The following is a 24,098-nucleotide window of genomic DNA, read 5'->3' on the forward strand; positions in this document are numbered from 1 at the left end:
AAGACCTGGCTTAGGTGAGAGCCTGGGAACCCTGAAACCCTGTTAAAACACACATCCTGGCCTCTTCAGCTGTGGGGCATCCTCTAACAGTTTTAGCTCCTTGGGGGTGATAAAGATGGCTTTCTTGGGGCTTGACAGTAATAGCAGCTGCGTGTGATCTTTCCGCTTTGTTTTCAGGGCCTTTTCATCGTGGAGAGGACCGCTGAGGTCCATGCTGAATGGATGGGTTCCAGCCAGATCAACCAGATTTTCAATAGTGACCATCCTAGCCTCATGGCAGGTCTGATGGCAAGAGATGGTCCTCCCTGCCCCCACCCTACTTGTCCTGCATACCCCAGTCCTGCTCGCAGACCCAATGTAGGGCTAGATTAGGATTATTCAAAGCACTGAGCTCTCACCTGTTTGATCCTGATAGGACACATAGGCCACCACCTACTTACATAGGCTGGGGTTCTAGAGCCTTTCATAGCTCCACTTTCCTAGGCTAGTAAAAAGGGCTGCATATTTGTCCCATCTTACGGATAAGAACACTCGAGAACTGAAATGGGTCGGGCGGACTCAGCACTAGACAGTGACTGAGCCAGGATTGGAAATACAAGCCCCTGGTTCCATTGCCAGGGTCTTTCCTCCACCCTCACAGACTGGCACCCTCACTGGTGCCAGTGACCAGCAGGCTGCCCCCACCCCGCCCCTGTCAGTCCACTGGGAGGTCTGTGGAGAAGGGAGGCGGTGCGGCCCACCGCTGTCTGAAGGGCCAGCCTTCACGTACTACTTCAGCCACAGCCAAGCCCATGAAGAAAACTGGGATTCTGGCTTTCCCACTACTAGGTTGTGCTTGAAGTTTATCACGGAGAGGGAGGAGACGCCGGACAGGGGTTGCGAGTCCTCTCTTAGACAAGTGGATGTCAGCTTTGTCCACAGAAAAACAAGCTTTGAAAACCTGGGGGAAGACTGCTTGAAGTCCTTGACGATGAACCCAGCGCCAAGGACGACACAGACCGGCCAGGGCTCTCCCGGACCCCAGCCCCAGCTGCTGCCACTGGATTCTGTCAGCCACCACCTGGAAAGCGCCGGCAGGCAGGAAGGGGAAGTGCGCAAGCGCACCTCGGGCGCGCCGTTGTTACTTAGGAAACAGCCAATCGGCGTCCCGGGTGCTGACCAATGGGAAGCGTCGACGAACCGACCCGGCTAGTTTGAAAGCTCGCGGCGCCGCGCGGAGGTTGACGCGGGCGGGGAGGCTGAGTGGAGCGCTCTCCTAGGGGAGTGGGTTCTCGTCCAGGCCCAGTCGGCCCGCGAGCGAGCGGCGAGCCCAGCGGCCGGGAACAGACGAAGGGTAAGCCCAGCCCCACGACGGGGTGGTCCCCGCGGGGTCCGGTGCGCGAGGGCCGGCGCCGCAAGGTCAGACCCTGAGCCAGGCCTCAATTGTCCGGAAGGTGAAAATGCGGGGCCGAGACCCAGCTCTGGCGGGTGGACCCCTCTGACCGGGCAGGGAGCTGGGGGCTTCTTTACCCCTCCATACCGGAGATCGAGACCTCTCTGCGGGTCTCCGCCGGCCTGGGAGCTCCTGAGCCCTCCTCCTTGCTTGTCCAGGGGACCCACTGTGGTTGTGCGCGTGGGTCGGTGGCTGTAATTTGAGACACCCGGGAAGTACTGGAGGGAGCATGAGGAATTCAGAAAACCGACTCTGTTGCTGCATTGTTGGATCCTTCTTCTCTTGGTCTCGATCCTTCCGGTCTGCGCGGCGGGGACTTAGGAAATTGTATTTACTCTAGAATCACGGAGCAGAAATGCTGTGTGTCATATGACTCTAACATCCGTGGCAAATACGTATTGCATGAACTCGTTTAATCTTTGCAACAATCTTACAGGGATTGTTAATCACTTAGAGGTGCGTGTGGATCCTAATATCACTTAGTGTTTATGGATTGGCAACTGAGGTTCGGAAAAGCCAAAGCAGGGACTGCATCAGGGATTTTTGAGTAGATTTCTTCTCCATGTTACACTGCTTAACCCAATCTCCTCATTCCTTCTCCTGTCACCCACCCTGTACATGACAGCTGCGGAGTGTGCCGGTCCCTGGCTCTTTTATTATTGAATTCCTCCACACTCAAATGAACATTTGACAGTACTTCAGTTTGTTGGCCCACTTATAGCTTTGTTTTAAAGTATATACATTCCTATGGCCACAGGGAAAAGAATTATCAGAGTATTGTACAAGCTATATTGTTTTTCTGTAAACAGCTAAGTTAGAAGTATAAAAACAGCTAAGAAAATACGCTTAAGTAGGGAGTAATTAGCATGGGGCAGGTGTTTGGCACTGTGGCTAAGACCCCACTTGGAATGTACACCTCATGGATTGGATTGCCTGGGTTAAACCTCCTCTACTCAGCCTCCAGTCCAGCTTCCTGCAGATGCCCGTAGTGGGAGGCATATATAGATAATTAGTTGCCCCTCTACCAAAAATTTATTTCCAGAAATAAAGAAAATTACAGGACAATTTCTTTTCAATATAACTAACTAATATCAGCAAACAGTAATTAGCAATATATAAAAAAGAATGATGATCAAGTTGGATTTATCCCAAGAATATAAGAATGATTTAATGCTTCAAATCTATTAATACAATACACACATGTACAAAATAGACAACACAGTTCATTAGGTACAGAAGAGGAATTCATTGAAATTCAATATACATTCATTAGTCTTTTTTTTCATTTTTTAAATTATATTTTTGACAATCTTTACATAGTTACTTAGGGTAAAAAGGTTCAATGGCTACAGGAAAGTGGGTAAGACTATTATTTCCACATTGTTTCCTTCTTGTATCTAGGATAAAGGGGGATATTAAGGGAGAAGCCGCACCCAGTCTCCCACCCAACCCTGATGTGGGGCATGCTCCGAGGGTCTTGCTCAAGTGGTTTTGATAGTTCAGCAGTTACGAATTGCTGCCAATCTCACCACTCCAAGCATAATGAGGTTGTTGAAGAATCCACTGATTGACACAGTCCATCTTAGAGTCTCCGTTAGCCCAGTTTTTCATTGCCAACATATAGCTGAGGTGGTTGATTGACTTGTTCTGTGCTCTGTCTTTTCATGGTTAGGGCTCTGAGTCCAGCAGTTCGATTGGGAAGATCCCCAATCTGTTCCCAGACCAGATTCTTGTATGTACTAGCAAGTACAGAGCCCGCTTCAGTCCATCGCCCCAATCAGTTGGTGGTTGCAATTGCTGGGTCGGTTCTGTTTCCAGCCCTGTCCTCCATTGGAACCAATGGGTGTTGCAGTCCATCCTGATTCTGCCCAGCACACACTTGGCCCTCACATAAACCAGTGTGAACTGCAGCCTCGTCGGAGCAACCCACAATAACCCCCACCAGGCCCGCCCCCTACCCTGGTTTGCCAGTATGTGCAGCGAACTAGTCTACTCTGTCCACATCCCATTCAGCTCTCATACATGTCAATGGGCATTGAAGCCAAGATCTATCTAACCAGATCCACTATGCAGCCCACACAGATGCTGTTGGGTGCCTCTCTGTTTAGCCACCCCCCAGCCCCTGTCCTGGTTTTCGTGCCCTCCAGTGGGAGTGGTAACCTAAGAGGGAGGAGCCCACCATTTCCTTTGTAGGCTACTCCCACTCCCGGATTATGCACTCTCCAAGTGGTTCTGCAGTTTAGCTTGACAGAATTAGCCCCCAGTGCCAGCTTCTGCCAGCTGATGCTGCGGCTAAGCCCAACCAATCCTCACCCATTCTAATTATTGTTTGCACCAGTAGGAACAATCTGCCCAGCCAGGTTTTTCCCTGATTTTGTCCACATGAGGCCCACAGTTGTTGTAGCCCTGCCTGGTCTGGTCTGCCCCCATCCCAGCTCACGCTCTCTGGTGGGAGTAGCTGTCCAGCAGGGGGACCCCTCCCATATTCCCCCTGCCGGCTCCACCCCCTCCCTTCCTGATTCTCATGTGTGCTGGTGGGCGCTTCAGTCACATCCGGTACAAGTAACCTCACCTTGGCATTCCATAATGAGCACTGGTTTTTGTCACGACCGAACCTGGCTCGACCCACACTCTCTTCTGGTGCTCGGATTCGCCAGTGGGTGATGCGAACTGGTTCAGTCTAGTCTGCTCCCGACCCAAGCCAAATGTATGCCAGTGGGAAACTTTCCATGGCCTGTTCTGGGCTGTTTCCTATCATGCTTCTTGCACTTACCTGCAGGGTCTGTGTCTTGTCAGAGGAGTTGCCCAGGCTCCTCCATCAGAACATCTCCCAGTGCCAGATTTCGCGCATACCAGGGGGTCCATGAGCCAGCCCTACTCAGTTCACCTCCTGTCCTAGCAGGAACAGTGGCTTTTCCTGACTGGTCTTCAACCCAATCTGGTTCTTACTGTTGGATGTTTCAGCCCAGCCACAGCTCATCCATACCCACATATGGCTCACACATGGCTCAGTAGGGGCTGAGACCTAGCCTAGTCCGTCCCACATGTACCCTGGTCCTCCAGAACACCAGATAGTGTTGGGGTCTAGCCCAGCTTGGTGCATCCAGTCCCAGTCCACACTTGTGCCAAGTGAGACTACAACCATATCCTGATCAGAACGCAGCCCCCATTCCAGCCCCGTGCCCCTTGGTGGGAACCTAAACCCAGCTAGGGTGTCCCCTTAGCTCCCCAACCAGGCCTGTTCCCAGCCATAGATCACACACATGCCAGTGGTTGCTCTGATTCAGCTTAGCACAGTCCCTCACCTGTCCCGGCCCCTGCCTTAGACACTGTGGCTTAGCGTCCCGGGTTCCCGCAGACCAGTAGGTGCAAGAGCCTAGCTTGGCTTGACCTGTGCTCCATCCTGATTTCTAATTTTGCTTGTGGACTAAGGTTTGCTCAGTCCTGCCAGTCCACCCCATTTCATTACCAACTCACACATTAGCCAGGCATTGGAGCTACTTTGGTCAGCTTGTCTGATCCCCAGGTCTGGACCACATGTTCACCAGTGAGAGCTAAGACCCGCCAGGGGAGTTTCCCAAGTTCCTCCACTTGACCCATTCCCAAACCAAGTTCTCACATATGCCTTTGGGTTTTAGGCCAGTGTCTGGCATAGTCTGGCCTTCCATTTGGCCTTGTATGAGCTGGTGAATGTTGCAGCCCGGCCCACCCCACACCCTATTCAGGATGCACATTTAGGTGCTGCTGCCTTGACCAGTCCAGACTGCTATTGGTTCCTTTACCCGTGAGTGATAGCCAGCTCCTTGGTCATACCTAGCTTAGTCCATCACTACCCCAACTCTTGAGCTAATCAGTGGGGCTAGTATTTCCACAGGGTTTGGCTCACACATCCCCCACAGAATCTACCCCCGGATATGGTTCTCTCGTGTGCTTACATTCATTAATCTTAAACTTACTTCTCTGAGAGACAGAGAGAGTCTCTGTTAGTTCACCTCCCAGGTGCTCATACCAACCAGGACTGGGCTCTCCAAAGGCTGCAGCCGGGAACTCTGGCCACGTCTCCTATGTGGTTGATGGGATCCCAGTTGAGATATCAACACTGCCTCCCAGGGTCTGTATTAGCATCAATTTGGATTCAGGAGACAGAGCCAGGAACTGAACCTAGGTACTCCGATATGGAAGGCAGCTCTGTTCCTTCCCCTACTACCCACCTCATTTATTTTTTATTTTTTATTTTTTTAAAGATTTATTTATTTTTATTACAAAGTCAGATATACAGAGAAGAGGAGAGACAGAGAGGAAGATCTTTCGTCCGATGATTCACTCCCCAAATGAGCACAGCAGCCAGTTCTGTGCCGATCCGAAGCCAGGAACCTCTTCCAGGTCTCCCACACAGGTGCAGGTTCCCAAAGCATTGGGCCGTCTTTGACCCCTTTCCCAGGCCACAAGCAGGGAGCTGGATGGGAAGTGGAGCTGCCGGGATTAGAACCAGCACCCATATGGGATCCCGGCGTGTTCTAGGCGAGGACTTCAGCCGCTAGGCCACGCCGCCGGGCCCTCAAAATTTATGTGTTTAAAAAGCAGAGCCAGGACCTGGCGCAGTGGCCTAGCGGCTAAAGGTCTCGCCTTGAATGCACGGGGTTCCTATATAAGCACTGGTTCTAATCCCGGCAGCCCCACTTCCCATTCAGCTCACTGCATGTGGCCTGGGAAAGCAGTGGAGGACAGTCCAAAACGTTGGGACCTTGCACGCATGTGTGAGACCCAGAAGAGCATCTGGGTTTCTGGCTTCGGATCTGCACAGCTCCTGCTGTTGCGGTTGCTTGGGGAGTGAATCACTGGACGGAAGATCTTCCTCTCTGTCTCTCTTCTTCTCTGTATATCTGCCTTTCCAATAAATAAATCTTAAAAGCAGAGCCAGACCCGAGAGGTAGCCTAGTGGCTAAAATCCTTGTCTCACTCGTGCTGGGATCCCATTTGGGTGCCAGAGAATGCTGCACTTCCCTTCCAGCTTCCTGCTTATGGCCTGGGAAAACAGTGAAGGACGGCCCAAGTCCTTGGGATTCTGCACCTGCATGGGAGACCCAGAAACTCTTGACTCTTGGCTTCACACCTGTTGAACTCCGGCCCTTGAGGCCACTTGGGGAGTGAAGCAGTGGATGGAAGATCTTTCTCTGTTTCCCCTTCTCTATAAATCTGATTTTCCAATTAAATAAATAAATAAATAAAGCTTTATTTACAAAAAAAAGCAGTGCCACAGAGAGAAGGAGAGACATCTTGCTCACTCTCCAGATGGTTGCAACAGTCAGGTGTGGGCTAGGGACCAGGAACTCCATCCAGTTCTCCTGTGTGGTGGCAGGGGCCCAAGTTCTTGGGCCATCATTTGCTGCCTTCCCAGGCACATTAGCAGGGAGCTGGATTGCAAGAGAAGTAGCCAGACTTGAAACAGCGCTCTAACATGGGATGCTGGTATCTCCAGCCAGCCCTCTGTAGCAGCAAGTTTCTTTCTTTCTTTTTTTTTTTTTTTTTTTTTTTTTAAAGATTTATTTTATTTTTATTACAAAGTCAGATATACCAAGAGGAGGAGGAGAGAGAGAGGAAGATTTTCATCCGATGATTCACTCCCCAATTGACCGCAATGGCTGGTGCTGTGCCAATCCGAAGCCAAGAGCCAGGAACTTCCTCCAGGTCTCCCACACAGGTGCAGGATCCCAGGGCTTTGGGCCGTCCTCGACTGCTTTCCCAGGCCACAAGCAGGGAGCTGGATGGGAAGTGGAGCCCATATGGGATCCCGGCACATTCAAGGCAAGGACTTTAGCCACTAGGCCATGCCACCGGGCCCAGCAGCAAGTTTCTTAAGTAACATCTTAACTGGGAGGCCAAATGCCTGCCCTCCTCCATCAAAATTCTTACAAGTGTCCTCACATATTGATAATGTGATGAATTTCCTAAGCTAAAATAGCAGAACCATTCCGTTTAAAAGCAGAAAAGGGAAAAAAATTCTCACTGGTACTGCCTCTACTCCATACTGAACTGGAAGCCTGAGCCACAACTGTAAGACAAGAAAAATAAAGTTTAAAAAGGATTTGTTGGAAAGGCAAAGGTATGTAGAAAGGAAGAGATGGAAAGAGAACTTCCACCCACTGGTTTACTCCCTAAATGGCCACAATGACCAGGTCTAGACCAGGCTGAAGCCTGGAACCCAGAGCTTCTTCCTAGTCTTCCATGTAGGCGCACAGGTCCAAACACCTGGGCCCTCTTCTGCTGCTTTCCCAGCGGCATTAATAGGAAGCCAGATCAGAAATGGAACAGTTAGGACTCAAACTGGTATCCATATGGCATGCTGGCATTGCAGGTGGTAGTTTAACTTACTGCACTACAACAGCCCTTAAAAAAATCATTTTATTTCTTTAAAAGGCAGATTAAAGAGAGTTTCATCTGCTATTTATTCCTCTAGTGGCCTCAGCAGCCAGGGCTGGGGCAGATCCAAACCAGGAGACAGGAGCTCCATCTGAGTCTCTCATGGGTGACAGGGCTCTCAGTACTGTGCCAGTCTCTGCTGCCTTCCTAGATGCGTTAACAGGAAGCTGGGTTGGATATGGGGCAGCCAGGACTCAAATCAGCACTCCAGTATGGGATGCCAGTGCTGGAAGTGACAGTTTAACCTGCCACACCATCCCTAATGCCACTCGTAAAGCACTTAGTAGTTTCTGATCTGCTCAGTGAAGCAGTCCACAGTAAATGTTACCCATAGTTATCATTATGTTCTGGTTTCTAGATGCAGGCTCTGCTCTTCTCTGTCCCTTATTAATTCATAGGACAAATACTGTTCGATAACTGCTGCAGGCTGGGCCGGCGCCCAGGCACTGGGGTGCACAAGCTGTCAGCAGAAAGAAGAGAAGCACAGTGTGTGAAGGTTGTGAAGGGGCAATGAGGGGGGCTGCAGCAACCCCTGGAAAAGTGCAACATCTGTGGGCTGGTCTCCAAACCCTGCTTCCCCAGCTCCCATCAAGTCCTCAGAAATTCTTATCTAGAGGCTTCGAAGAGGTTGGGCTTGTGGAGTCTGCCCCCAAAACAAATGAATGAGGGCTTCCCAGCCCCAGTTTGGCTGCATCCTAGCCTCTGGGTTTTAATGAGCCACCCTGGGTTAGAAACATGACGTGACTGTAGCTGGCTGAGAACCCTGAAGATCTTATTAAAGAATCATCTCCCTTGTACTTCGGGCTGAAATGCTCTTTCCAAGGGAGGATCAAAGCAAACTTGACAAACGTTCTCTCATTAATCTCCCCATCCCCCTGGGGCTGGAGCAGATTGGTAGCTGTTCTCCCTGGCTCTCCCAGGGGGAGGCTGAAGTGACACTGATGCATTGTGAATAGTGGAAAGACCTCCTTCTGGCCAGATGCAGGACACAGACAGGACCCAGGTATCCTGAGCAGGGCCCGTGCCAGAGGCCGTTGGCATCCTGCACCCAGTGCTCTCAGCACTCTCTCAGGAAGAAGAAAACATCTCATTAGGCAAACAGATTCGCCTCATTGGCCCTCGGGAGGCGGGGAGGGGAGAACCTGTAAAGGTTACGCGCGCTCCTCTACCCATGCCCTTTTTAATTTCCTGCCTAGAATGTTAGGCTGCTCTGGGGCCATCCCTCACCAAAACCCTCCCTCAGGGAGCTGTGACTATCAGCAAGGCAGCCCAAGGGGTCCCAGTCTCCTCTGCCTTTATTTCCCCTAGTACACAAGCAATGTCCTAGGGATGAGAATGTGAAGGTGAGAGACAGGAACTCCCCGAGTGGTGTAATCAGGTACAGTCTGTACACCTGATGGTGCTTGCAGAAGCCTGGTGCTAGCTGCCTAAAAGTAGTAACTACCGTGCAAACATAAGAGACTATTAGGACGCTGTGATCCTCACAGCATGACAAAGAAGTGTTATGCAGCAGTGGAGCAAGCTCTGCAGTTGTGCTGCCTGGGTAGGGACAGGGCTCCATCACTTATCAGCCCTGGGACCTTGGGCAACTTGCTGAATCCTCTCTGTCTCAATTTCCTTGCTGAAAAATGAATATAGTAATGGTATCTGTCTTGCAGGATTACAATGGGGGATAAAAGGAGCTGATGTGAAAGGTACTTTGAACAGTCCCTGTCTTAGTGAGTACTTAGCTAATACGTTTATTATGGCAATCTTCTGGCAAGAATAAAATTGTACATGTTTAAGAGGGGGCTGGCATTGTAGCGTGGCAGGTTAAGACACTGCCTACGATGACTCGATGTCATCCCATATGCGTGCTGGTTTGAGTTCCAACTGTTCCACCTCCGATCTAGCTCCTTGCTCACGTACCTGGGAAAGTAGCAGAGGATGTCCCAAGTGCTTGGTTCTCTGAACCCACATGGGGGACCTGGAAGAAGCTTCTGGCTTCAGCCTGGTTCTACCCTGGCCATTGCAGCCATTTGGGGAGGGAACCAGCGGAGGATCTCTCTATCTCTGCCTCTTTATCTCTTACTATCTAACTCTGCCTTTCAAATAATTTTTTTTCTTTTTTTAAGTTTCTTTAGAAGTTTATTCAGAAGTGCAGCAGCTGCTACTCTGCACTGGTGCTCTGATAAGGGAGACTGGTGCTCTGATAAGGGAGACTGGTGTTGCAGGCAGCAGCTTAACTTGCCATCACAACACCATCCTTGTCATTTTTGTCTTTTATTTTTAAGGTACCAGTTAGGCTATACTAGGTTCAAGTCGGCTAATATCCACCTTTGGGGCAGTAGTGATAGTTCAAGTTAGCAGGTCTGATACCCACCCCTTCTCTCGGATGAATGACCTTGGCAATTGTGACCTCAGTGAGACTTAGTCTTTCCTGAGAAACACAACAGTTCCTCAGCCCTGTTTCCCATTGCTAGGGTTGGGGTGAACTTCTCAAGACATCTGTGACTCCTGCATTCCAAACAGTGCACCCTCACCTGGTGGGAAACTGATCCAAATGAGAAACAAAAACCAGAGAGAGGTTTGGAGGAAATAGGAAAGTGTTTGGCATGATTAGAAGGTCAACATTAAATCTGTTTTGTCACCTGCTGCATTATTAACGAAGATGTACTGTGTGAACATTTCGGCAAGTGACAAGTCATTTGATGAAAATCATCTCCCATTCCTATATTGCTAGTGGGCAGTGGAGGGTAGAGAGCTAAAAATAAGAGCTAAAAATAGAAAGTAAGTGTCATGTGCAAGCTATATTATCATTTAATTGAACTCACAGAATCAATGACAATCTATTAGAACTAATAAGGAAGCTCAGCTGTGTGGCCAGATACCCGCTCTGCATACAAACAGCAGACTTCCTCTATTCTGGCAAAAAGGCATTAGAAACTGTATGATTAAAAGAGCTTATTCAGGGCCCGGCACAGTAGCCTAGTGGCTAAAGTCCTCACCTTGCATGTGCCGGGATCTCATATGGGTGCTGGTTGTAATCCTGGCAACCCCGCTTCCTATCCAGCTCTCTGCTTGTGGCCTGGGAGAACAGTCAAGGATAACCCAAAGCCTTGGGATCCTGCACCCACGTGGGAGACCCGGAGGAATTTCCTGGCTCCTGGCTTTGAATTGGCTCAGCTCCAGCCATTGCAGCCGCTTGGGGAGTGAATCATCGGACGGAAGATGTTCCTCTCTCTCTCCTCTGTGTATATCTGACTTTCCAATAAAAATAAATCTTTTTTAAAAAAGCTTATTCATAACTTGTAATAAACATTGAGAAGTCTACAATGTTCATGTGAGGAAAATTGTGAAATTTTACTAAAGATTATAAAGTTATCAATACATGGAGAGACCAGTTACTGGATGAAAAACAGTATTATCAAGATGCATTGTTGCTAGAATTCCAGGCTCCTAGTTTCAGCCTAGCCTCGCATTGGCTGTTGACAGGCATTTGGGAAGTGAACCAGTGGATTAAAGAGATCTCTCTGTTCCTCACAATTAGCAAATAAAAATTTTAAAAATAAAAAAAAAATCATTTGTAAGTCATAGTACCCAAAATAGCCAAGAAAAAGGACTCTAAAGTGATATAACCACAATCATTACAATAAGTGAGGTGTTGGGAAAGGAGCTGATATGCCAGTAAAACAGAATGGAGGGTTTAGAAGCAACTTCATGTTGATATGATAATTCAGTTATGTTAAATGTGGCATTTTAAATTGCTGGAGAAAAAGAGCTCTATCTAACAAATGATCTTAACATAATTACTTACCAATTAAAAAAAAAGATATTTAAACAACTCCTTACACAGATCACACACCAGAAGATTTTGTCTCAGTTAAGACCCAGATGTAAAAAGTCAAAAATTAATAGAAATAAAAGAAAAGGGCCCGGCGCAATGACTCAGTGGCTAAATCCTTGCCTTGCTTGCCAGAATCCCATATTGATGCTGATTCATGTCCCAGCTACTCCATTTCCCATCCAGCTCCCTGTCTGTGGCCTGGGAAAGCAGTAGAGGATGGCTCAAAGCCTTGGGACCCTGTACCTATGTTGGAAACCCTGAAGAAACTCCTGGCTCCTGGCTTTGGATCAGCTCTTCTGTCTATTAAGGCTGCTTGGGTAGTAAACCAGCAGATGGAAGATCTTTCTTTCTGTCTGTCTTTCCTTCTCTCTGTAAATCTACCTTCCCAATAAAAATAAATAAATAAATCTTTAGAAAAATACAAGGGGCCCGGTGGCGTGGCCTAGCGGCTAAAGTCCTCGCCTTGAAAGCACCGGGATCCCATATGGGCACCGGTTCTAATCCCGGCAGTTCCACTTCCCATCCAGCTCCCTGCCTGTGGCCTGGGAAAGCAGTCAAGGACGGCCCAATGCATTGGGACCCTGCACCCACGTGGGAGACCCGGAGGAGGTTCCAGGTTCCCGGCATCGGATCTGCGCGCACCGGCCCGTTGCGGCTCACTTGGGGAGTAAATCATCGGACGGAAGATCTTCCTCTCTTTCTCTCCTCCTCTGTGTATATCTGGCTGTAATAAAATGAATAAATCTTAAAAAAAAAATACAAGAAAAACTGGGAGCCAGTGATTGTGTTGCAGCAAGTTATGCTGCCACCTCCAGTGCCAGCATTCCATACGGGCACTGGTTTGAGTCCTGGCTACTCCACTTTCTGTTGTGTTCCCAAAGCACTTGGGCTCCTACACACTGTGGGAAACCTGCACGAAGCTCTTGACTCCTGGCTCCTGGCTTTGGCTGAGCTTGGCCCCAACCATTGCAGCCTTTGAAAAAAAGAGAGATTACTTGAAAGGCAGAGTTAGAGAGATGAAGGAAGCAGAAAGATATCTTCCATCTTACGGTACACTCCCTAGATGGCTGCAGCTGGCTTCAACCAAATTTCTTCATCCAGAAACCCAAGCTCTCAAACCATCATCAGCTGCTTTTTTCAGGCCATTAGTAGAAAGTTGGATTGGACGTGGAGCAACTGGGATACAAACTGGTGCCCATATGAAATGCCAGGGTCTCATGCCAGCCTGCCTATTACTGTTCTAAGGCATAAAATGGAGATGTTCTGGGTTAACCTTCTGCTTTGGAAACCTGTTTCCCATATTCGAATGTCTGGCGTTGAGTCCCACCCCTGCTTCCAAAGGAACTTCTTGCTCTTGTAACATAGGAGGAAGCAGATGATGGTCCAAGTACTTGGGTTGTTACCACCATCATGGGCGATCTCATTGGAATGCATGTTCCAGGTTTTGGTTTGGTCCATTGTTTTTTGTTTGTTTTTTTAGATTTATTTATTTTTATTGGAAAAGCACATTTACAGAGAGGTGAGGCACAGAGAAAGGTTTTCATCTATTAGTTCACTCCCCAAACAGTTGCAACAGCCAGAACTGCGCCAGTCCGAAGCCAGGAGCCTCTTCTGTGTTTCTCATGTGGATGCAGGGTCCAAAGGACTTGACCCATCTTATGGTGTTTTCCCAGGCCACAAGCAGAGAGCTAGATTGGAAGCAGAGCAGCCAGACATGAGTTGGCACCCATCTGGGATCCTGGTGCTTGCAGGTGGAGGATTAGCCCATTGAGTCACTGTGCTGACCCTTTGTAGCCATTTGGAGAGTAAGCCAGTAGATGAAAGATTTTTTTTTTTCTCTCTCTTTCTCTCTCTCTACCTCTTTTGTGTCACTCTACCTTTCAAATACCTTCAAGATCTTTTAAATACAAGGAGAAGGAAGGAGGGAGGAAGGGAATATCTTTGCATTATTGGAGTTATGTCTCTTCTTTAAACTATACTGAATCTGTTCTCTTTGTATCATTACCACATTAACATTTAAAAAGTGAAGTATCATGTGGTGACAAGTTAAGTAATAAAAATGTATTTTTGGGAAGGACATGGGAGGATGCCCCTGGTTGTTGAGGGCTTCCTGCCCAGGCCTGGGGGTCCTCACGTTCATTCTGTCTGCCCAGGTCTCCCCGAGAGGATGGCGGTGGAGGACAGCACAGTGCAGGTGGTGGTACGGGTGCGGCCACCCAACCCTCGTGAGTTGGACAGTCAGCGGCGCCCTGTGGTGCAGGTGGTGGATGAGCGGGTACTGGTGTTTGACCCTGAGGAGCCTGATAGGGGGTTCCCAGGCCTGAAGTCTGGCAGTACCCATGATGGCCTCAAGAAGAAGAGCAAAGACCTGACATTTGTCTTTGACCGCGTCTTTGGCGAGGGGGCCACCCAGCAGGACGTGTTCCAGCACACCACCTACAGCATCCTGGATGGCTTCCTGCAGGGCTACAACTGCTCAGGTGAGGCCCTGCCAGGGCTGCTGCCTTCAATGGGAGGGTCACCCTGCAGCAGGGTGTGAGGGATGACAGCCAGCCCCCCTGTAGCCTCCATGCATCCTTCTGCTGTGTACAAGGCCTTGACTGGACCCTAGGAGACAAGATTAAGTCAGACTGGCATGGAACCCATTCTCTTGGCGTTCATGGCTTAGTGGGGGAAACGACGCTAAAAATCCCCCCCAGGTGCAGAGTGATAAAAGTCAAGGTAAGTCACATGAGGGCAAGAACAGGGACGCCATCTGGACAGAGAAGGAAGGGTGCGTCCCCCGCCCTGGCAGAGAGCCCTCTGTGCTCCAGTATGCTAGTGAGAAGGGTCTGGGACAGGCACAGGGAGTACAGGTGCCGCAGTGGGATTGTGAAAGTCAGGGCGGGCCTAACCATCACCTCCTCCCTCCACTGCCCTCTGCAGTGTTTGCCTATGGAGCCACTGGAGCTGGGAAGACACACACCATGCTGGGCAGGGAGGGTGACCCCGGCATCATGTATCTGACCACCATGGAGCTGTACCGCCGCCTGGAGGCCCGCCAGGAGGAGAAGCAGTGTGAGGTGCTCATCAGTTACCAGGAGGTAAGGCTGTTCCTGCCCCAGCCCCCAGAGAGAGCTGAACCGCTGGCTGTGGGAACAGGTGGTGAGCCTGAGGTGGGGGTGAGAGGCACAACTAACTACAACAGTGCCCTGTAAAGTACCATCCAGAACTGGTGCTCACAGTCCTGCATCCTCCCAGGCTCTGCCACACGGATTGCTCAGGTGTCTTCCCTGATCTCTTTCTCCTCAGGTGTACAATGAGCAGATCTACGACCTCCTTGAGCCCAAGGGGCCCCTCACAGTCCGGGAAGACCCCGACAAGGGAGTGGTGGTACCTGGACTGTCTTTCCACCAGGTGCGGACTTGGGCTGGGGTGGGACAAGCAGCCCCCGTGACCCTCCGGGTTCCCTCCTGTGACAGTTTGGGGATGCTCAGAGGTGATGCTAGCTCACAAGGGCAGCCTCCCCTGTTCAGGGAGCAGTGCTTTTTGGGGAGTCCACAACCCCTTCGTGGGCATCTTTGTCCGCAGCCAACATCAGCTGAGCAGCTGCTGGAGATGCTGAGCCGGGGCAACCGCAACCGCACACAGCACCCCACCGACGCCAATGCCACTTCCTCCCGCTCGCATGCCATCTTCCAGGTGAGAGCTCACAGGTCACAGCCCTGAGGCTGGGGCTGCTAGTGCTGCCCACCCTTACCCCTGCTGTCTGCCCCCAGATCTTTGTGAAGCAGCAGGACCGGGTTCCAGGGTTGACCCAGGCGCTTCAGGTGGCCAAGATGAGCTTGATCGACCTGGCTGGCTCTGAACGGGCATCCAACACCCGTGCCAAGGGGGAGCGGCTGCGGGAGGGCGCTAACATCAACCGCTCCCTGCTGGCCCTCATCAACGTCCTCAACGCCCTGGCTGATGCAAAGGTAAAGGCCGATGTGCAGCCAGCAGCCTTGCCTAGACAGGAGGCGAGTGCCTGAGCCACAGTCCCTCCCTCCACCCCTGAGCCAGCTCCCCGTGCCCCACCTGCCCACTGCCTCCAGGGCCGCAAGTCTCACGTGCCCTACCGGGACAGCAAACTGACACGCCTACTGAAGGACTCCCTTGGGGGCAACTGCCGCACGGTGATGATCGCCGCAATCAGCCCCTCTGGCCTGGCCTACGAGGACACTTACAACACCCTCAAGTACGCCGACCGTGCCAAGGAGATCAGACTCACGGTGCGTGCCAGCCAGATCCTACTGGCCTGGGTTGGGGAGACACCAGGCTGCAAAGAGCGGGGTACAGGGTTACACCAGTATCCTCTGACCCCTGGCCCAGGCAGGGAAATGGAGCTCCTTGAGTTGTATCTGCCTTTGTGACAGAGTGACATAGCTCCCATGCTGGGAAACTCTGCTGGTGAGAGGCGGGGCACTCTCCACCTAGGACCCCCCCAGTGGTCTGGCTCAGACTCCCTGTGGACAGTGGGACCTTATTTTCAGCAAAGCTGCATAAATACACAGGCATGAGTATGTTAATGCAGCTAAAAACACTAGTGCTTGGCTCTGCGCGTCAGCCAGGCCTCTCCTCTCCTCCAGGGAGCCTGGCTCTCCCGTAGCCCCTGCCCAGAAAGAAAGACTTGGCTGAGGAGTCAGGGCCCAGGGTCAGAGGCAATTTCAGCCTCGTGCTGTGGTCTCAGGCACAGTACTTCCTCTGGCCTGGCTCCCAGCTTAGAGTGAGTCTGTTAACATAAGCAAGGCACCTCACACAGGACTTGCCTTGCAAGGTCTCCCTAGAAGCTGCTTTGCATGGACCAATGAACCTTCCTCTCTTTCTCCTCCAGCTGAAGAGCAATGTGGTCAACCTCGACTGTCACCTCAGCCAGTACGCCACCATCTGCCAACAGCTCCAAGCTGAGGTGAGGACACACCCTGGGAGCAGGCTCAGGCCAGCCAGGGTCCCCTGCCCACCCCTTGTCTCCTGTGCTGAGCCGAGGCTCTGGGACTGAGCTGTTGATGTTCTAGGTGGCCACCCTAAGGAAGAAGCTCCAAGCATATGAGGCAGGAGCCCAGCTCCAACGACAATCCCTCCCAGCATTCCCTGCATCAGACATACCACCGCAACAGTGAGTTCTCCCGCCTGTGCCTGCCCCACCCTTTGCTGGGCCAAGGCTGGGGAGCCAGCTCCTAGAGGTCTAGAACTCCTTACTATTCAGACACTCAGGGTCGGGACCCTCACCCAGTGCTTAGCAAGTGAAGCTTACCTTGAATGCCATGTCACAGGAGTGACCCCAAGCCCATAGAAGTAGTATCTAAAGTTCAGGAGAAGATGCACCTAGGGGTTGGCTGTCACTGTGTCTTAAACCAGAAAGTCCCTGACATTTGCTCTCAACATTCTTCTTTTTTTTTTTTTTTTTCAATTATTGGAAACTCAGATATACAGAGAGGGGGAGACAGAGAGGAAAATCTTCCATCTGATGATTCACTCCCCAAGTGGCCACAAAATCAAAGCCAGGAGCCCGGAGCCTCTTCCGGGTCTCCCATGTAGGTGAGGGATCCCAAGGCTTTGGGCTGTCTTTGACTGCTTTCCCAGGCCACAGGCAGGGAGCTCAATGGGAAGCAGGGCCGCCGGGATTAGAACTGGTGTTCATATGAGATCTCAGCATGTGCAAGGCGAGGCCTTTAGCCTAACCTCTAGGCTATTGCACCGGGCCCTCAGCATCCAATTCTTAGGGGCTCTGTACATTTGGGGACCACAGAGCCCCAGCCTGCTCCCTGCTTTCCCCACTTATACCCACATTCTGCCTCAAACTCTTCCCAGCTCCCCTAGGCCGTCCTGCCCGCCCATCCAGTCCTGTCCCCAAGAGTTCCACGATGGATCTGGAACCCTTCAGGAGGAGAACGTGGAGACAGAGGCCCAGGAGGAGAGGGTTGAGGATGGGGACTCTTCAGGTCAGGAGCGGGCCCCGAAGGACAAGGACAGCAGCCCAGCCAAGGAGGTAAGACTGGGTGGGCTGGGGAGCAGAGGGGCCTTGGCTTTGGGAAGGGATGTTTGGAGCTGGAGGAATATTGCAAGAGAGGCCTCCCTTTAACCCAGAGTCCCATCAGTTTTGGTTCCCAACCCTGATGTCTTAGTTCACTTCCCATGCAAGGATAGTCTGTCACCCCTTGGATGTCTCGAAGTGACCATGAGGAACGGAGCCTCCTCCAGAATCTGGTCCTTCCAGAAGCTGTCATTCTTGCCCCTGGAGGAGGGAGGGGTTTAGAGCAGCTTGAAGTCAAAGGAATCCTGGCTCCTCTGCCTCCAGCTCTGCCTCCTTCTCCCTCCTTAGTTTCCAAGCCAGACTCCAGAACAGAGCCTCGGACGCCTGCCGGAGACCCTTGGCCTGAGCTTGCCGTCCAAGCTGGCTGTGGGTTGCCTCTCACCACAGAAGCCGGACAGAGATGGTCCTAAGTGGTAGGTGTCTTCTTGCTCTACTCCAGAGTCCAAGATGGGAGGTGACGGGTTCAGCCTCTTGGTATAAGCAGTCACCACAGCCCTGGTTCTGTCTGAGAGTCAGATCTCTCAGAGAGTCACAAAGAAACACAGAAGAGAGACGGAGCTCCCATCCACTGGTTCTCTCCCAGATGCCCAGAATGGCCAGAGCCAGGAGCCAGGAAGGCTTTCCGGGTTTCCCACACAGCAGGCAGAAACTCAATGACTTGAGCCATTGCTGCTGCCATGTAGCATCTATATGAGCAGCAACCAGAGCCTAGAATTGAACTCAGGCCTTCTCATATGGGACATGGGCATCACAGCTGCTCAGACTCTCAAGTCTTTTTTTTTTTTTTGTCAACACTTGCTTTATGTGCATTCGACCCCTTGCTGTTGTCACTTGCTCTATTTATTCCTCCATATGGTTGGCAGCCCAACTTGAGAAGGAAGCCAAGCCCACGCAGCCAGCCAGCAGGTAGCAGGCTGGGACAGGGCTGCTTCTGCCGAAGCTTGGCTTTCCCATCTGAGGGCAAAGCTGCCTATCCTCAGCCAGGGGGATGGCAGCCAAGAGAGGCTGAGCATCAGGCCAAGCAGGGGGCCTCCCTCCCAAGTCAGGTGTTCGGCACACACCTTCAGCAGCGGCTTGACTGGGGCTATTTTTTTCCTCAGAAGTAAATATAGACCACCAACCCCTCCCAAAGCCAAAGAGAAACGGATTTGGGCCCATACTTGGTGTGCTGAACAGACAGGTGCTGCCCAGTGCATAAATCCCTGGCCACTTAGCTTTGCTGCTGCCGCCCCCCACCTTCTTCCTCCCCAGTACTAGCTTCACGCTAGGCAATGTATTTAAAGCTTCTGGACAGAAGGGCCTGTTTAATTTTATTTCTTGTTGGGGAGTGTCTGTTCCCAACTCAGCAAAAACACTACAGCCTGAATAATCAGTGGCTCATTATCTACCTCCTGCTGCCAAGTCCCCAGGGCCCTGGCGAGGCAGGGATGTACTGGCGGGATGTCCCCCTGGCCTCCGAGGGAACAGCCATGGGCTTCCTCTGATGACTCAGGGTCTCTGCTTGGTGTCCCCGTCGTTATGAGAAGCCCCCAATCCTGCTCGGCTCTGAGCTGCTTCCACCTTAGCTGTGGTTGGGCATCCTAGCCTGGCTCGTCCCTTCTTGGGAATGCAGTGTTGATGAGTACAACAAGAGGCCTGTCTTGGGGACTGCTGGACACTCCAGCCTAATAACCAGGGAATCAAGGCTCATCTCCCCTTGACTTTGGGACTTAGAATCTTAGGCCACCAGGGCACTCAGCAGATCTTTGATTTTCTAGCTCACTGGTTTTTCAGAACTCTTAAAGCTGCAAAGTCCTTTCTTCAAATGAAATTAATGCCGAAGTCTAATGTGGAGTGCACATTAGACAGTTGCTCTGTCCTGTGGGTTTTGAAAATTCCAAATTGCCCACATTTCGGGTGGGCACTGAGCCAGACGCCAGCCCTTTAACATCCAGGCCAGTGCATCCCCCCTGCTTCCCAATCAGCCCTGCGTCCACAGAACATGTAGCTTCGGCAGGTGGAGAATGAGTTTCTGCTGCGCCCTTTTTAATTTCTCTCCTGCCTTCTTTTCCAAAGGCCTGGAGGTTGCTTTACAAAATGAGTTTGGGCTCCCTGTGCACACAGCAGCTGAGGGCGTCAGGAGGGCTCGGAGATGTCCACGCAGGTAGAGCCACCTGAGGATAATCGTTGGCATGAATAATCCCCACTGAGATAATTGTGTTTATCTTTTTATCGTAGGTGTGCCTTACAGAAAGAAAATTTGCTTTATTAGAATCTAAATTTACAACACCGATAATTGCATTACCCCCAGAATTTCCTTTAAATAGTCCCCTAGTGCATATGAGATCTACGTCGATTCACGCGTGCTTTTTCAGAGTCCCAGCCACTGAAGCGAAAGCATAGACCGAGTGCACGTTTGAGGGTCTTCTCAGCACGAGATGCGCGTAGCCAAATTAGTCTCCCCTCACCCTAACAAGGTGAATACTGTTATTTCCGTTTTCACATAAAGCAATAGGTAGCTAGATTTACAGGGCTTACAAGCCATCTTCTTTCCAACAACCCTATGAGGTGGGTGTACTTGTCTTCTCCAGATCAAGGTTGTAGAGATTGAGGCTAACCAATGTACAAGATCTCATAGCTAGGAAATATTGGAGCCAGGATGTGACCCGGCAGTCTGACTTAAGCTGGGTTCCTAACTGCTGTCTTACATTGCCCTGAGGCCAGTACCAGCCGACCCCAGAGGAAACGGCAGGAAACAGCCCTTCTCCACTTCCCAGGCCGCTGTCTATGAGGCATGCTTAGTGGATGATATCTCCCACAGTTATCTGTGGCCATCTTTGCCAGCCTTGACCTGCATCAAGGTGAGGCAGAGCAGAAGGTATGGCTGGGAGGGTGCTGCTACCAGCTGGCCACTGCGAGGCAAGGCAGGAGGAAGCCAGGAGACCACCCTAGGTGTGCTGCTTGTCTTTCCTGGAATGACGGGAACAGGAGCACAGGATGGAGAACCAGGTCAGACCTGGCCTGAGACGGGGGTGCCCTTCCCTCTGTTGCAGGCTGGCCCTGCAGGTACTGTGCCTGGCCCAGCGGCAGTACTCCCTGCTTCAGGCAGCCAACCTCCTGACCCCTGACATGATCACTGAGTTTGAGACGCTGCAGCGGCTGGTGCAAGAGCAGAAGTTGGAGCTTGGGACCCCCAGGCTGGCCAGGGAGGCGCCTCCAGCTCAGGAGCTGTCTTCAGAGTCAAGTGAGTCCCACTCTCCTGCTTCCTGTCAGTGTTGTCTCTGGGGCCCAACCTGGGCTGGGGGGCTTGGGGCCTCGGGTCTGGTTTATGTTGCAGCGGGAGGCTGGGCCCCTGGGATTGTGGACTTCTACCCTTAGAAAGACCGAGGAGACCCAGGCAATTAGGGAGCTCCCTGTACCTCTGGCGTGTGGCCCTCCACATTGTATAGGTTTTCCTTCCTTCTGGCCAGTCCCTGATTTTCCCTCAATACCCGCCCTCCTCTCTGCCTAGAGTCCCCAGGGTATACTGGCCCTGTGACCCGGACCATGGCAAAGCAATGGGGCGGCCTCATGCCCATGCTGGAGACCCCACCCAGACCTGACTGCACGCCAACGCAAGCATCCCGGCAGACCATAGAGAAGAGGAGGAAAAGACCGAACCCCTCCGAACCAGACGGTCCCCCAGCCCGAAAGTTGGAGACCAAGCGCCAGCGCCAGTCCTTCCTTCCCTGCCTGCGGAGAGGCTCTCTACCTAAGACCCAGCCCTCACTCGGACCCAGCACCCCCAAAGGGCAAAAAGCCTCCCCTTGCCACACCCCTCGCTTCTGCCCAACCACAGTTATCAAAAGCCGGGTGCCCCTGGGCCCCTCTGCCCTGCAGAACTGCTCTACCCCCTTGGCCCTACCTTCCCGGGACCTCAACATCACCTTTGATCTCTCTGAGGAGTCCCCTTCACAACTTGGTTCCCATGAATGCGTTGGCTGGGAGAAAATCCCCCCGCAACTACAAAGACTGGAGCAGCCCCTCATTCCCAGGTGGGTCTTCCCCCCAGCAGGGGTCTGGGTCAGCGAGGGGACACCGGGTTGGCAGGAAAAGGGGAAGATGGCCTGCCTCTCAGAGCTGGGACGCTGCTGTGTCTTTCCAGGGCCATGATCAGCTTCATTCTCCAGGCCAGGAGAGTGGAAGTGTCTCTGTGGAGGCTTCTCTGGGGGTGGGCCTGCCTGTCTGTCCCTGCTTCACACCCACCTGCTCTGTCCTGGTTTGTGGCCATCTCAGGAGGAGCTAATGGGACTCCAATTTGGGAAGAGTCAGCAGGGAGTAGGCCCAGGAAGAAGACCACCCTCTAAGCAGGAAGGGGCCACAGAGGTCATCCTATCCTTCCTGTGCCCCTTCTGCTTTGCTTGATCTTGTGACCCCATATGAGTTCTGTGCCCCACTGAGGAATGCTTATTTCTGCCACTTCTACCTGAAGATTTTGCCCCAGACCAGGAAAGAACACCTTTAGGAAACTTTCAGTGTTCTCTGGTAGAAGCACAAAGCTGGTGCCCTTCCCCAACTGGGCACACTCATGACAGGACAGAGCCAAGAACAAGTGGTAGGCTGACCTGGATTTGTGAGGCAGGGGCCAGCAGACATGCCCACCTGCACCCACCCCTTGCATAGCCCTGGACCAGCTTGCAGTAACAAGCTCTGAGGCCGGCTGGTAGAAGGGTGAAATTGTTTGAACTCCAGCTCCCTGGATGCACCTGAAGCTGACATCTGGATGTTCTCCCAGAACAGGGCTGTCACTCAGCTGTCAGCCCAGACCTAGTGAGGCAGGGAGACCATCCACCCTGAGCAAGAGAAAGTGCCGAGGTCATCGTGCCCACCCTCCCACACCTCCCCCAAGCCGGGGGCAGGGGGAGGAAGGGGCTGGCGCTGTTTCTGGCTCCCTCCTGACCTGCCTCCCTTCCCCACCTGCCTTCTAGCGAACCTGTGCTCCCGTTCTCCATGAAGGGCCCCAAGCCCATGTCCTCCCTCCCCAGGACCTCAATCTGCAAGAGGAGGCGCAATGTGAGGTGAGGGGTGTGTGTGGTGTTGGGGGAAACAACTCTCACTAGGACAGGGACACCTGGCAACTGCAACCCCCCTCTGGACCCCTTGTATCTGGCCGCTGAGAGCTGTGAGCAGGGTTCTCTCATAGAAGCTGCTTGGCCCTGGCTTGCTAATCCAGGGTCACCCTGGAGGTGAAGGTGGCCACAGGTTCCACTGACCTTGAGGTTGCAGTTACCCCCCCTGCACCCCTTGCCTCTTCTGCCTTCTCCCCTCACTGCCTCTTTCCGGCCCCAATCCAGCCTCAGGAGCTCCTTGCTGGTGCTCAGGCCTTGCCCCCACTCCCACACCCTCCCTCGTCCAGAAGTCTGGCTGTAAGCCTCCCACCTCACTTCCTTCTCTCTCAGTTCCTCAGCCTCCCAGGGCTGCAGCCGCATTGCTCGCCTCCCTAGCAGCACCTGGAAGAGGCCAGCTGGATCTTTTGCAATCCCAGGTGACTGGCAGTGGGGGGTAGGAATGGCGTGGGCCATGGTATGATGAAGACAGGACAGGGGAAGGGGGCAGGGTTGAGATGCAGGTAACAGGGACCTGGGTCCTTCCAGGCATCCTGGGGGATAGGGAGAGGTGAGACTGGCAAGTGTCAAGAGAACAGAGCCTCACTTTCTCCTGCTTGCAGAACCACCCTTGAGTCCCCGCTGTGATGACAACCAGAGGAGCCAGGAGGAATTCCCTGGGTCCGGAACAGTGCTGTCAGTTGGGAACTGCATCGCCAAGGTGTCCTGATCACCCGGCTGCCCTGAGCCCTTGTAGGCTGGCTGCCTCTGCCTGCCACCTGCGGCCGACTGTGCTGGAAGTCCGTCAGCCTTCACCCAGGACAAGTGGATGTCTGCACACCTTGGCTGCATAAACAACCCTCCCCGTCCAGCCCTTCCCCCTGTTACCTGCCCTCCAATCCTTTGTCACACTCTGCTTCTCAGTGTGTGCAAATCCATCGGGGAGTGCTAATGTGTCGCTATTTTAAAGGGTGCTACTGTGCCCCCCCTTTCTGATGCCATTTGTGCAGACCGGCAGCTCTTAGGCTCTTTGCCCACCTTGGGTCTGACACACTGCTTCAGTGGGTGGAAGGATGAGCTTGGGACGGGGGTGTGGTTGGGAGTCCTGGTATCCCAGAGAGGGGGTGACTGCAGCCCCGCCTCCCCTGGCCTGGAGCTGAGGGGAACCAGCCCTGGCTGCTATCCTGGTACTCTGATTTCGAGTCAAAGGCAGCTTCATTATGTTACTCAGGGGCCACAGCAATTCACTTTCAGTGTCAAAGACAAGTGGAAAGAGAATGGAGCAAGTCTGCCTTGATATCACCA

The 24,098-nt window shown here is 52.2% G+C and overlaps 1 protein-coding gene across 3 annotated transcripts; it reads left to right on the top strand.

The window, feature by feature from the left end:
- Window positions 1–1,207: 1,207 nt before the first annotated feature.
- On the top strand, window positions 1,208–23,896 carry KIF18B (kinesin family member 18B). 3 transcript variants are annotated; one of them, XM_058676286.1, is made up of 16 exons: window positions 1,208–1,333; window positions 13,832–14,158; window positions 14,604–14,761; window positions 14,970–15,074; window positions 15,249–15,359; window positions 15,437–15,634; window positions 15,752–15,928; window positions 16,531–16,605; window positions 16,712–16,812; window positions 17,508–17,685; window positions 18,019–18,143; window positions 20,763–20,953; window positions 21,221–21,743; window positions 22,677–22,766; window positions 23,148–23,233; window positions 23,417–23,896. In XM_058676286.1, the coding sequence occupies exons 2-16, from the start codon at window positions 13,846–13,848 to the stop codon at window positions 23,521–23,523; spliced, it is 2,538 nt and encodes an 845-aa protein (XP_058532269.1). In that variant the 5' UTR covers window positions 1,208–1,333; window positions 13,832–13,845; the 3' UTR covers window positions 23,524–23,896. The 3 variants fall into 3 exon arrangements, with proteins under 3 accessions (XP_058532269.1, XP_058532268.1, XP_058532270.1); XM_058676285.1 differs by lacking the exon at window positions 1,208–1,333 and adding an exon at window positions 9,511–9,570; XM_058676287.1 differs by lacking the exon at window positions 1,208–1,333 and adding an exon at window positions 9,511–9,546.
- The last annotated feature ends 202 nt before the right edge of the window (window positions 23,897–24,098 follow it).

Source organism: Ochotona princeps, chromosome 17, assembly GCF_030435755.1.
Source record: "Ochotona princeps isolate mOchPri1 chromosome 17, mOchPri1.hap1, whole genome shotgun sequence".
NCBI lineage: Eukaryota > Metazoa > Chordata > Mammalia > Lagomorpha > Ochotonidae > Ochotona > Ochotona princeps.

Excerpts from the sequence above, each read along its gene's own strand:
- KIF18B (XM_058676286.1), top strand. The coding sequence starts at position 13,846 with ATGGCGGTGGAGGACAGCACAGTGCAGGTGGTGGTACGGGTGCGGCCA. Across the intron at positions 20,954-21,220 it reads GGAGCTGTCTTCAGAGTCAA|AGTCCCCAGGGTATACTGGC; the intron begins GTGAGTCCCACT and ends CTCTCTGCCTAG. Across the intron at positions 23,234-23,416 it reads TGGATCTTTTGCAATCCCAG|AACCACCCTTGAGTCCCCGC; the intron begins GTGACTGGCAGT and ends TCCTGCTTGCAG.